Below are 14,315 nucleotides of genomic sequence, written 5' to 3' on the forward strand. Positions count from 1 at the left end.
GTTGTGGTTGTGTGTGTGGTTGTGTATGTGTGGTTGTGTATGTGGTTGTGTGTGGTGTGTGTGTGGTTGTGTGGTTGTGTGTGTGTGGTTGTGTGTGTGTGGTTGTGTGTGTGTGGTTGTGTGTGTGTGGTTGTGTGTGTGGTAGGGGTTCCCAGGGTTATTTTGTTCCAATTCCAGCGCTGACGTTGAAAGAACATACGCCTGGTGTCCCATTTACAGCATGCTGGCTGTCTAGAAATCCACATTCCGGAACTGTACACAGCGCAGATCATTCGGGAATTTAAGCAGAGAATATCAACTGAGATAAATATTTCAGTGGAAACACAGGAAGCAAAACATATCAAAATGCGGTTTGAAAAGGGCCTAGAGGGAGCTGCTTTACAACACGCTCGCCAGAAGGTACGCGCCTCCTGTTAATTTGAAGGTCGCGCATAGGTGTCTGAGCGCAGCTGGGCCTTATGCAAGGCGCATATTGAGAGGAATCATCGCCGCGTCTGCCTCGAATGAAAACTCTGATGATGTGGGAATGAGCGCCTGTGCCTCGAAAGGGTTTAGACATCTCGTCATCTGAAACTCTCTGAATGCCGAGCCGTGCGGCCACTGCTCGAATTCTAATAAGACTCGACAAAAGAGGACAGTTTCAAGGAGCATTTTTTATTTCTTGAACTTGGAAGGAGAGCTGGTTGTAGGGCTAAATCACGCCTAGAATTTAGCCGCCATGATGGAAAGGTTTAGAATTTCCAGGAAACGCTTTCGCAGGTCAGTATCGAACAGGACCTACGTTGTCTATACACAACAGTGCTGCGAGAAGCCAGATCGGCGTTTATATAATCAAATGGGTATCTGCCACATGGCCAAGTAGATAAGCACAAATAGTTGTGAAAAAATAAAAAAAACGGAAAATGCCATGGAAAGAACATAAGCGGCAGACAATATTAACAAGCATTGGCCGCGCGGCCGTGAAAATGACACGGCCGCGCGGCCCGCGAAAGGGAAAGTGATCGCGGTCGTGATCAAGCGCGGCGGAGGAAAGACACATGGTGGCTGCGCGCGTGCACGCTCACGTGCACGCAAGCTTTAGGCCACAGGCAGCACTTTGAAACCCCGTACAAAAAATGTCTCGGCCAGACCAGCGCATGCGCTGGATAAGGCGAGACCTAAAAAACAAATGCAGTCAAGCTTGATCAAGCAACATACAAAACAGGAAAAACCCGGAAAAAGGGGATCTACGTTCTGGATAAGCAACAACATCTAATGAACCAGAAGTAACAGATGGTACAGTAATTACAATCAATAAAATACCTCCAGACAAGAACTGGAGCTCAGCCACCAGCTCTGAGATTAGACACGATGGCAGGACATTAGATCAAAGACCAATTGAAGGACAGCTCTCCAGACGGCAAAAGAAAAAACTACAGAAATCGCTGAAAACAAACAAAAGGAAAAGCGCAATGTCACTCATACAAAAACAAGAAAGGCCTTCCGTACTCAAACAAATTTGCAATCAGGTAGACATCGGCACAGTTAGCCCCGACAAGGGTCCAATGATCTATCCCATTTTTAAAATGAGAAATAGCACCATAGCCGAGGCTTCACCGGCGAACAATGGCCAGGAAACTTCCTTACCAAATCACTCGAACGAGAAACCAACTGAGGGCCCCATCAAGGCGACTATCACGCTGCATGAAACCCATACTGTCACCAATCCCCAAATACAATCTTAATCTGAGGTGGTGAATGTCAACCATAACAACGCCTCCAAAAGAGTAGCCGGCTGGGAGGCAAAGGGACTACCCAAGACCAGTAAAAACATGAAAAGTCCAACAATAGGATAGAAGGCCGCGGAGTTACAACCATGAGAGAAGATAGAGAAGTTGATAGTAGCTTCTGTGCAGGAACCTTGCTTCCTGAAAGGATTCCCACCTGTAATGAAAACACAATGCAATGGCCATAACACAGCGGCTTTACAACCCACATTAGCATGGAAGATGCCGCAGGACTTCCAGCGGCAGACCTGTGAGCAATCTTTTAATAATGATTCGGATGGGAAAACAAGTCATTCCTTGCCAGAACAATGGCCAAACATGGCTCCCAGATCAAACAACTGTGCATGATGGGCAGAGTAATGAGTGTAAGGGAATCAACTTGGGAAATGGTCACCAGCAAGATACGGAGCATAGTCATCCTCACGCCTGAATTTGAGACAAGAGGCCCGGGCGACATCTTAAATCGCTCAAACATTCTATACCTCCTATCGTGCATATCCTCATTGGGCTACTTAAAATCAGCCCATCTTGAATCAGTGCACTTCAAAAATTACCCCTGGATAAGCCATAGGGAGTCAACCCTAACAAAGTGGACCAACAAGCAAGATATCCAAAACATTATGGCAGAAAAAAATCTACTTGGGGATTGGGGGGTCCGCGTAGATAATTGTCCAACTGAAAAGTACCCCCAAATATTATTACAGAGGCTGCCTAAACAAACTGCAATAGCACCACAGAAAAGCATTCTAAGGGGCATTAAATCGACCCAGAGTCTACATCGCAATACCATAATAAATCAAGCTCGCGAAGGGGGACACTACCAGAAAATGCATGGAGACAAGAGCACCCCAGGACGCCACTTCAGAAGACTGTGACTGGATCTCAACAGCCCTGCACACCAACGGGAGGACAAATCCCTAGCACTCAAGAAGCAACAACAAGAACCAACCTCAGATTAATAAGCTGGAACGTGGCAGGCCTTAAATCAACCCTAGTGAATAAGGAAGCCACGAATCTGCTCAAAACAGGAGATATCCTAGGTCTACAGGGAACGTAGACGATAACATCAAACCCCATTAAAGGCTTATAGGCAATACATACTTGGGCCGATAAGAAAAATATCTTTGGAAGACCGACCGGTGGGGTATCAATCTTTGTAAAATTAAACCTGCAAGTACAAATTGAGGAATGGCCTACGAACTCCCCTGATGTCCAGATCGTCACTATAAAGGGAATAATATTAAAGGGTATTCCAACCACAATTGCAGTAATTAACCTCTACATCAACCCAAATAATAAGGTAAAAACAGCAAGGAAGGCCACTGGCCAAATCAGAGAATACCTCTATGAAAACCCGGGCCATGAATGTATCATCACCAGGGACTTAAAAATTAGAGACCCGTGCCACCCGGATCAACATCAAGGAGATAAAAGTTGGAACCTCATGGAAACCTGCATCAACGAATTTAACCTGGAGTCCACGAACCAAGTGGGGCAGCCAAAAAAGAAACAACAACCAACATTCAAAAACATCTCCACGCTTGACTACATCTTTCTGTGCCAGATCTTATTGAGGAGGTGTAAAGAATACAAGGTGACACACACTACCACGAGCGACCACCATCCATTCTTGTCAACATAAGCACAATGATGCACGTTGAACACTTAACTGCGGGCAAAAAGCTTCAATCACGCTCTGCTACAGCACCGATAAAACGTATAAAATGGGGTCCAATAAGCCAAGTGAGATACAACACTTGGAAACAGGCCATATGCATAACCAGACCACAGAAAAGCTGGCCGGATATAATTTTTCGTTATCTAATGCACTGACTACAAGAAGACAATCCGCATATAAAGGAAAACGTAGTAGAAACGGGTCAACTAACCACTCTGAATTCAAAGAGAGTAAAATGAGGTGTCGTCTGGCAGAGGAACAGCATAGGAGGAAAAAATGCACACGGTCAGAATTACTCTTGAAAACAGCCAGAAGATTGAACAAAAATATTGTCTGGCAGTTGAAACAAACCATCACGGATGACAAATGGAAACATATCTATGCATTGCTTGCTCCCAGTAAGAGCAGGGAATTTTGGAGTCATGTCAACGGTCTTAATGGTGGAAGTTACACACACAATGCCTTACCCGCCAACAAATGGGCAGCCCACGCAACAAGGCTATACGTCGATCAGGACAAATCCAGGGCAAAAACTACGGAGGCTGAAGGCTATCACATCGATGAGCAGGTGATCGAGGATCTCGTCCACACAGAAAATGAAACTTTGAATATATTGAAGGGAATCAGGAAGGACAGGGCTCCAGGGCCTAATGGGCTACCAGGAAGCGTCATCAAAGAAGATCGGGACTTCTGGGCCCCCCACATGCGTGACCTATTCAATCACTGCTACAACACCTCCGGCGTACCAGACTTGTGGAAAGGCTCAACCCTCAACCCATCTATAAGAAAGGAGAAGCTTCACAGACAGAGAACTATAGACTCATTGCATTACTAGACGTTGACCGGAAGGCATCCACAAAAGTGCTCCTGAAAGCGTTCCGAGTCATGGATAACAGATAACCGAACCATACCACAATACCAAACAGGATTTCAACCGAACTCTTCGACAATGGACAACACCATTGCATTATCATATCTGGCAACTAAGGCCACAGAGGGCGCCACCCCTCCCCTATACGCCTGCTTTGTCGACTACAGTGCTGCTTTTGATGATATCGATCGCAACATACTGTGGGCTAAACATGCAAAGTGGGGCATACCCAGGAAACTCCTGGCGGCTATCATGTCGCTCCACACCGGCACTTGGGTCCGCACTAAGCTCACACAGGCATGTGCAACAGACAAGATATACACAAATAAAGGACTAGAGCAGGGCTGTGTGATCGCTCAGACATTGTTCAACTTATATATTGCGGACCTGAGAGAGGCTCTTTTAAAAACCAACATCTTCCCACCCAAATTGGGGCATCTCAGACTACCAATTATGCAATATGCAGATGACCTTGTCATATTGGACCAGACCAGAATAGGCATGAAAAGGGCATTGGGTACTGCTCTTCGGCCATAAACCAAAAAAAATCCTTATTGGGCTGGCATCTCGACCATTAAGAATTGCCACTGCAAACAAGTATACCTACCTGGGAGTACAATTCTCAGATACCTGCAGAACAATACTGCAGGCCAAAACACTGGAGGCAAAAGCGGCCAAGGTTACACACCCCCTATGCAGATTACACGAGAAACTTGTAAGCCATTCAACGGAGGGCATATGACGAGTAATGCAAGCCAAGCTAATTCCAACACTGAGCTACGGCCATCTTGCCTTCCCGGGCCTATTGACCGACAAATTGGAGCATCTGCACATCATGGCCTTCAGAAAGGTTTTTAGGTTGTCATACTCGAGAAGGTGCACATTGATTCAACTAGAGTTTAATTTAACAACAATGGACATAGAATGTAAGAAAAATATAGTGAAATTCCATCATCAGGTGACTAAGGCAAGCCCAGGCACTTTAAGGAAAGCACTCCAAATTCTCTTCACCGACAACACTAGCCGATGGGCAAGGTACCTCGTGTCAACCAATAACACACTGTGCCCGCCAGCTGATTCCCTAATGGACACCCAACTGCCAAAAGCCAGCTTGAAAAACCTGCTAAAGAAGCAGGGAAAGATCATTTCAAGACACCAGGACATTGAAAGGATTAGAAACATTCGTGGATTAGAGGGCCTTGTTCACTCACACAAAGCTACTCAATGCCAATCATACCTGATAGCAGGACTGGGCAAGCCCTTCAGAATGTTTTGAGGAACAGGCTTCTAACTTTACCAATACAGGTCTACAAGGCACACTGGAAAATGACATCAACAGGAAGCAGCGGATGCCGTTTGTGCCAGTATCATACAGAATCTGCAGAGCATGTCGTCTGATGCTGCCCAGTTTTGTTAAGCCCTAGGCGCCTTTACCCAAGAACATTGTTTATTCAAAACAAAGAAAGAACATGCAAGGAGGCTCTAACATTTATCTATACCACCACAGTGCCAATGGAGATCGCACATGTCGGAAAGTTTTTTGCTGTAGCTGGAAAGACTTTAAGCCAAACTCAAGAACAAAAACTGAAATAAATAACAGCAAAATAACACACTTGTTACACTTCCTGTCGGCGTGCAATATCATCACTGCATCATCTTACATCATGTCTTACCTATTAGATGCACTAAAAACATTGCACTGATTTATGAAGAAAAAGTCATCAGCTATTTTTATAACTCTTTTAGATGCTATTTTTAACCAACCAAATGCTTTTTTAATTATGAAAGTAATATGTAAGTAATATGTACTGTATTTCTAAATGATTTTAGGTAATCATACAATAAAGAATAACTTTTCCTAGCAGATTTCAGTTCCCCTTCAGAATGATTAGAGATGGAATTGACCACTTCAGGCAGGGGCACTGATTTGGAACTGAAGCTCACGTCTGCCGATTAGGAAGAATCCCAGTGATTTGCCATTGTCAGCTATAGAGGGGTGCCAGTTGAGAAAGTGTCAGGAGTCGATCCAGAATTGGTAGACTTCATGGGTTAAATTAAGAGAAATTCTGTTTTTATTTTCCTTTTTTATTATTTGTTAGGGTTGCATTTTAGGTGGATGATGTGCATTCATCTTTTAATTGTCTCCTGTATTTTAGAAAAGAGAGAAATGTCAGAGGGAGCAAACCTTTAGGTCCCTCAAAGTGTCAACAGCATATCAATAAAAGAGGGTACCAAGAGTGAGAACCCTAAGAGGTGCCATGTAGAGATTAACATGTTGGGTGAAGGGATAGAGCCACAGGGAACCTCTGGTAGAATCTTCGACAAGTTGTAAAAATGCTGCTGATTCTAACTCCTAGGGGCCCGTCCGATTGGACAAATAGGAAGAGAACCATTCAAGAACAATTCCCTCAGCGCACATGCTCTCTTTGAGGATGTTGATCAACAGAGAACGATTGGCCGGGTTAAATGCAGCAGACAGGTCTAGCAGCACTAATGTGCAGGAGTGTCCAGTGTCGAGTAGTCGTAAAGCATAGTCAACAACTTGGAGGATGGCGGTTTTGGTGCTTCAACCCTGAAGAAAGATGTATTGACAATTATTGAGGAGATCATTGATCTCGATGCGTTTCATGGGCTGCAGAGGAACAATGTTCTACCACCTTTTCTAGTAAGAGTAGACCAGAGATAAAACAAAGGTTATTGAGATAATTTACGTTCAACCATTAGTGGATATTTCAATGGGGCAAACATTGACACACACTTGGCGCCTGTATTTTGCCCACAATGATTGCCTTTTTTGTATGATTTTTTTAACGGGGTAACATTCTCGGGCCCCTGCTGCCCTCCCCACACTGCTCAGGGGCATTTTGCCACCACCTCCAACTGCAGCGCTGTATTATTAGGCAATGCAGATGGTGAAAAGTTCATTGGCAAAAAAAAAAAAGGTAGAATAAAGTCCGCATACCCCACTAAAAAAGTCTTTAAAAGGGGTGAGACCTGGCCAGTTTTGAGGCAAATAAGTAAAGTGCCTTGCGAGAAAATTTCACTTTGACATCCAGGGAGAGTTTCTGCCATATTCTCTTGGTTTTGTGTGCAATATATGAAGCAAAGCTTGAGTTGCTGTCAATATGAAAACAGAAGAATTGGGCACTGTTGACGAGTCTCAGGCTGAAGCCACTGTGTCTCATTTCATCCAACCATCTTTGGGCTTGATGTTCTTTGTCAGCACTGGCGTTCAGGACATGCTCTGTCTTGATTGGCTTGAGATACAAATGACATCTAGGCCTAGATGTACAACCGGTCTCTTTCTGCGCGCCGATTCTTGAGGCTGAAGCAGGGCACATACGCTGTTTTTTTACAAAGGGAAACTAAAGGAATCAGATTCTGAACAGTAATCTTCCAGGTGGGTAATGAAGAGAAGGCAACTGAATTGAATGAGGGTGTTCTTTGATTGTTGTGGTCTAGAATGCCAAGCTAAGACCCACATCGAGTCCTGACAAAAGCTTGAAAGATCTACAGTACCAAAACAGAAATGAGAGAAAATATTGTTTTCTGTATACAATGCATGACTGAGATTAATGAGTAATTCTCAAGCATTTTAGAACCATGGACCAATTTTCTGAACAACAATCTTTCGTGACACACTTAGCTTTGATGTAAAGGAGGTGGGTGATTCTTTTAATTTAACTAAAGCATTGTGTGGTGGCGCACTGCCATTTACCAACGGCTAACTTTCCATTGAAATGACCAATAAACGTGCAGGCATACAATTTTACTGATAAATTTATATTGCACACAAATGATAGTGTGTTGAAATCCGGCTTCAGTGAATATTTGTCATTTGCGCACCACCAAGTAAAGTGCCTTGATTGGTTTTTATCCTATTTAAATCTTTGCTTCCACACACACTTCATAATTACAAACAACGTGCTTCATGTTTGCTTTCCTGACTGCTGAATATGTACAGTTCATTTACAGGTATTTACATTTTATTGGGTGTTACAAAAAAATCTCAAAAGAAAGGGGGAGACAAGAGGAAAAAAGACGAGAGGGGCCTATCCACCTACATCTATACTCTTAAAAACAAAAGAGCAATCTGTGTTCAGTGTACTAACCCTCCACAGGATAGAGAAAACCCTTGGTTTTATATATAACCATCACATACCAGGGTTGCCCCTTTGTGGTATGTTCATCATATGGTTCCTCCCGTTCCACTGTGAAATGGTCGTGCTGCGACCTGCAAAATACGTGGGAGCACGGAGTGGTATACTCCGAATTATAGAAGGAATAGGAGTGGGAGGGGTCATACGTGGGAGGTTAAAAATACCTGCCTAGTAGGTAAGTGATATTTTAATCTGTCCTCCGGGTAGGATGGTCAAAAAAAGGGGAGAGAGTATAAAGTGTAGTTGATAATGTACCCGACCTCCTAATGGAATACATGTTTCAAGCCAATACCCATAGCTTTTCTTTAGGACTAGGGATCTAACTCCCTGATTCGGGAAACAGCCGTAACAACGCAGGCAGAGCCACATATGCCATTCCAACGCATGCACAACCATGCTTGCCTTAACCATGCATCTGTCTTAACCACGCATGTGCGTGGTTAGGGCAGATAGCGTTCTAGTGTTCAGGATGGGCGAGGAGAAGAGGAGGGTTATCTAAGAAAACCAAAGGTATCCTGTGGAGAATTAGTACAGGGAACACAGACTGGCTCTTTTGCTACAAAAAAATGACAACCTGCATCCTTTCCCTTCACATTGCCTGAATCCCAGCAAGATTGTCGCATAATTAACTTACTTTTATTTCTCTGACTGCAAAGTGAGAGGAGTCTATCAACACAAATCCTCATGTTAAAAAATAAGCAGCAATATGTCAGAAGACAGCCTGACATTTTACCTCTATCTCTGAAGAGCAGCAAATGCGACAAGATAAATACAGACTTTAAAAGGATCTTTTTTCACGACCCATAGTTTGGGAAATGCAGAAATTAAACAAATGAAAGAGCACTCCATAATAATTCATTGTACTTCTGAGATCTAAATCTTTCCCTCATCCATTGAAATGCATTGAAACACACGCACACCGCAGGAGACAAATGATACACCAATCAGCACGAGGAGGGAAATAAGTACTTCAAGTCCATTCTGTGTATGTTTAAGGAATTGGTAACAGTAGGTGTTGCAAACAACTGCGCTGTCACTCTAGACCCCGGATTGCTGCAGAATGTAAACATTGCTTATAAATATGGCGAGGCTTTTTCATAAATATGTGCACAAACTGTCGGTGATGGCTTTGAACCAGGCCATGGATATCAAGAGAATAAAATATGTTCCACGGAGTTGGCAGTAACACCCCTCCTCAACATTTGGCAGGTTTTAATAAAAAAGGAACAGATGACTAACACTTTCATCCTTGTGACGAGCAAGAGCGGATTATAACTAAGCCGGTAATTAATAGCATTTCTTATTAACCTGTAGGTCAGGCGTCTTTTTAATGCAAAGTAAACATGCGCTACGAGGAGGTCGCATGGGAAAAGCACACTGCTTAAAAAATTCAAGACAGAGACAATGCCCTTTAAATAGATCACAAAAATAGAAAGAGGCGCTGGACTATCCAGGCTGCACCTCACTTATTTATCACTCATAGTATAAATGAACTGTGCATAAATTCTCCGGCATTTGTCGCCCTTAAGTATCGACAGATTCCAAAGTTGTTGCGAGCAAGGAGGTGCACCAGGAAGATAAATCCAGTCCCATAAGATTTGTAAAGAAATCCTTTATCAGTCTTCAAGATTCTTTTTTGTAACAAATTCAATCCGGCCAACGTGTTTCGTAACAAAAAAAACTCCTGGAACTTCGTCAGGGCTTTACGATTGAATAGGCCAATACACTTCTGCCTGTGAGTGAAGTATGAGTTTTGAACTCAGATCGCAGTCACACGAGAAGGCTCACTTATCATTGTGGCAGTTATGGAGCTTGAGCATGCCCACACAAACTAGGGGAGAGAATGTGGCCTAACAGCTAAGGCAGTAGACCGCCGAGCTGGGGAACCGGGTTCGAGTCTCGGCAGGGACGCTCAACGTTCTGTGATTCTGGGCAAATCACTTAATCTCCCTGTGCCTAACAAAAAAATGAATGTGTCCCACTGTAACGTAACTGCTGCTCATGTAAAGCGCTCCGATACCTTGGGGTCTAGTTCCCGCTGTGGAAAACTCCACAAAAACAAAAAACTAATATACGTTGCTAGACTACTGGAGATACTAGAGGTGTATTGGCCCTGACGAGGTTCCAGGAGTGTTTTTTGGAATGAAACTCATTGGCTGGATTGCACGTGTTACAAAAAATCTTGAAGACTGATAAAATAAAGGATTTCTTTACAAAACTTATGGGACTGAATTTGTTTTCCTGGTGCACCTCCTTGCTCACAACAACAATGCCATTTTAACATTGCATACTGGCTCTGTATTTGCCTTAACCAATCACCAAGAAGTTAACCAAACAGACATTATACAGGAGTTCCTAGTCACCTGTAGCTGGCTGGGCCACAGACTCGCGTACATCAGAGGGTTGGCAATCCAGAAATTTGAGGTCATGCTCTTGCTTGATTCGGCATAGGATGTCCGGGCTGATGAAGGGGAGGCCTGTGGGGAAAGAAGGCAGCAGGTGAGGAATCATCACTCCTTAACTAAGGGGAATGTAGACTGCTTAGAGAGTGGCGTACATTGGAAGCATCAATAAGAAAAAAAATACACAACAACTAAAGTAACTTCGCTCACCTCCAAATCTTCAACAACCTCCTCGCAAGGCACTCCGACGCAGTGCTCCTAAGCCTAGAAGCCCCGCGTAGTATAACATTGAATAGAAGGGGTCCTCCCATGTGCTGATCATAGGACCATTTACTTTTTCAAGGTTAATCTCAAGTTATTGATTTAGGGATGCATATTTTCAGAGTCTTACATTTGAGCTTGTTGTTCTATCAACATCCGATTAATTACTTGCACCCTTCTGGTGTGCCGTTATGGTATGTTGGCCTGTAGGTGGCAGTGTTGCTACATCTAAAGGCATCTATTTTGCTTTAATTAAAACTATTCCTTTAATCAGCGGAGTCATCTGCTAGCGTATTGTTACCAAATCTCTAAAAGATACAAAGTTGAAATTGATTCTGCCAAGAGAAATAGAATGGATGTTATTGCCTGTTTGGTGTATCATTCTGCCTGTCGGGAAGGGCTTCCACTGGAATACACGAGGGACTGATTCTTACATCTGCAACTGGTCACTCTGTCGTCGCTTTATCTCCTACATATATTCTAAACAGAAAGCAATACATCTATGTACGTTTTCGCAGGGTTGGCAAAGCCAATAGGAAATGCTTTAATAAGACACTTATCTTGCCTCCCTCAGCTCCAGCACTCTACAATGGTTGTTGAATCTGTCTAAACGCCTTCATCGTCCCCTGCTTCAAGTCCGACTCTCTTCGGACTACGCCTAAGGTAAACACCCGTCCCGGTTACATTCCCTCACGAACCACCCCCTTTACCAGGCTCACTCCATCTTCACCCCCTCTTTCCTTCCTCCAGATCCCGTCGTGTGAGATTCGCGGTCTTGCCCACGAGCTTCAGGCACCCATTGAGCTGCTAGCCAGGTCAGCGCACACCGACTAATATGTCTTGCAATAATTCCATCACTGCGTCGTGTCCGTTGAATTTCACACGGTTCTCCCTCCGTAAGCACCTAAATTGGCATCGAACTTGCTCTAAATATCACCGCGCCACCCCCGGTCATTCTACCACACGTGTCGTTACTTTTGGGTCATCTCTTTATGACACGCATCAGTAGCTGGTCACACCGCCTTTCTTCACCCACATACGCCTTTCTGACATCCTTTTTCACTGACAACAAAGGGCACTCTTCACATCTCTTGTTGCCCCCTCACCGTCGTTGACCTGTTGGGTCTTGTATTCACAATGTGCGCCACTGCACACAGCAACGTTGCCATTCCTGTCCGCATGTCCACCATCACGTTCACGTCAACCCACCTTATTCACATGGCGAATTGTTCCACATCATCCAAACGGCTTTAGAATAGATATGCTCTAAGTGAGGTGGATCATTTTTACTGTTTATTTATTATTTTTTTGTTGTTTCTTTGTTTCCTGTCTCATAACCCTACAGGCTTCTTGACACTACTTATCAGGCAACAGTTCATACTCTAGTCCTGATGATGATCCCGTAGTATTGAGAGCTAGGGATCGAAACGTCGACCTTTGTAGCAAACACCACAATTTGACCATTGTGTAAAAACTATTGTGTTTGTTGGTATGAGCTTACGTAGTATTACCATGTAAATGTAAGCCACCTTTTGCTCTTCTTTCAACCATTTTCCTTGCCTGTTATTTCCTTCTTGTGTCTATACTCCCTATCCCCTTACTTCAACGCTCGGTACAGGATTGTGCCGTTAGCTATCCCTGTTGTGCCCTGTATTTCGTCCATCCTTTTGTTATCTTAATTAAATAAATATTCCTCTGTCCGGCTGGACACTGGAAGACCATCCATAGTGCTCATTGTAGTCTATGTTGAAATGTTTATACTATTTCCTCCTATGCCAAGGACCTTTGTTCTTTAAAATAAAAAAAATAAAAATTAATAAGATAAACAGCATGCGTGCACACAACACATGTAAAGAGTATTGGCGAAATTCTGTGTTGACAAGCGTGATCATATTTTTATTTTTTTATTAAAAAATGACCTATTTGCTTTGCCAACGCTCATTACATCTATATGCGACTCAAAACCATTAATTTAATTATTAGAGGGAGACCCCTGTACTCCCTATTTTTAGACTATTCCATACACCCCTTACCCTTAGTGCACCGCTTTTTTTTTTTTTTTTTAAATACATTTTTATTAATTCCAAACAAACATAGGCAGACATAATCAGGATACCAAGTCTAACTTGTGCTCATCTATCAATAACATATGCTGGTTCCTCCCAAATACAAACCACCCATCCACATCCAACAGATCCTATGAACTGTCCCTCAGAATAATGGTACCAGTGAGCACCCAGGTTGTTGAGAAATAAACATAGTAGGAACAGCCAGTTAGCAATAAGAAACTTAAAAGCGATACCTGAGCCACACACTGTAAGAAAACAAAACGAGTCAAAAGCCCCCCCCCCCTACCCCTTATACCTACCCCCTACCTGGCATGTCACACACAGCAAAAGTTTACACTAACATCAGGGTGTAGCACAACAGTTCACAGTGCAAGTACCACATGTTGTGTACCAGAACGTTCTGCAGCGACAAGGATAGTTACAATCAGAGATGTAATAGATATAGACAATCAGATATGGGAAAATACATTCATCAGGGTAATACAACAGGTTCTCCAGCCATGGAATCCACATCTAGATCTGCTTCCGGGGCATTCAGTAGGACTACCAACGCCTCCCAAGCCCTTGCCACCTCCAAGGCTTTTCACACTCCGCCCATTTAAGAAAATCAACTTTCCACTGCTGTATACTGGGGCCTCGCTTGGATTTCCAATGTACTTTAATATTTATTTTAGCCAAGACGAGGCCCAAATCCAAGAATTTACTAGTGATCTTATTTTTGGATGTGTGGCGGAACCAGTGCAGCAGACAAGGGCCTATAGCGGGTTCTATCTCTATCGGTAATGTCGCACAATAGCGTAACCACCTCCTCACAATATGTCCCAAACTGGGGGCAATCACACAGCATGTGGCGGAAGTCCGCATCCTCCGTATTGCATCATGGGGATAGCGCTGTGTGGGTGCCAAAGTATGTGTTAATCTTGGCTGGGGTGAGGTAAGCTCTATGTAGTATAAAAAAATGTACCAACTGGAATTGGGCATTCCTAGTGCTTTTCCAAGCCCGTTCAACCAGTTCTGCCCACACCTTCTCAGGGATCTCCTCACATAAGTCCTCCTCCAACTCTGTCGCAGTACTGACAACGGAGTCAGCATCTCGCCCGTCATGCGC

General features: G+C 43.7%; 1 protein-coding gene across 3 annotated transcripts in view; it reads right to left on the reverse strand.

Moving 5' to 3' along the window:
- Positions 1–14,315, reverse strand: part of LOC146809816 (uncharacterized) — a 187,841-nt gene that overhangs the window by 34,229 nt on the left and 139,297 nt on the right. For all 3 annotated transcript variants that reach the window (XM_085616672.1, XM_085616671.1, XM_085616673.1), the window contains exon 5: positions 10,839–10,952. In XM_085616672.1, the coding sequence (XP_085472798.1) occupies positions 10,839–10,952 (114 nt within the window). The remainder of the gene's footprint in view (positions 1–10,838; positions 10,953–14,315) is intronic.

This window comes from Triturus cristatus, chromosome 7, assembly GCF_964204655.1.
Source record: "Triturus cristatus chromosome 7, aTriCri1.1, whole genome shotgun sequence".
NCBI lineage: Eukaryota > Metazoa > Chordata > Amphibia > Caudata > Salamandridae > Triturus > Triturus cristatus.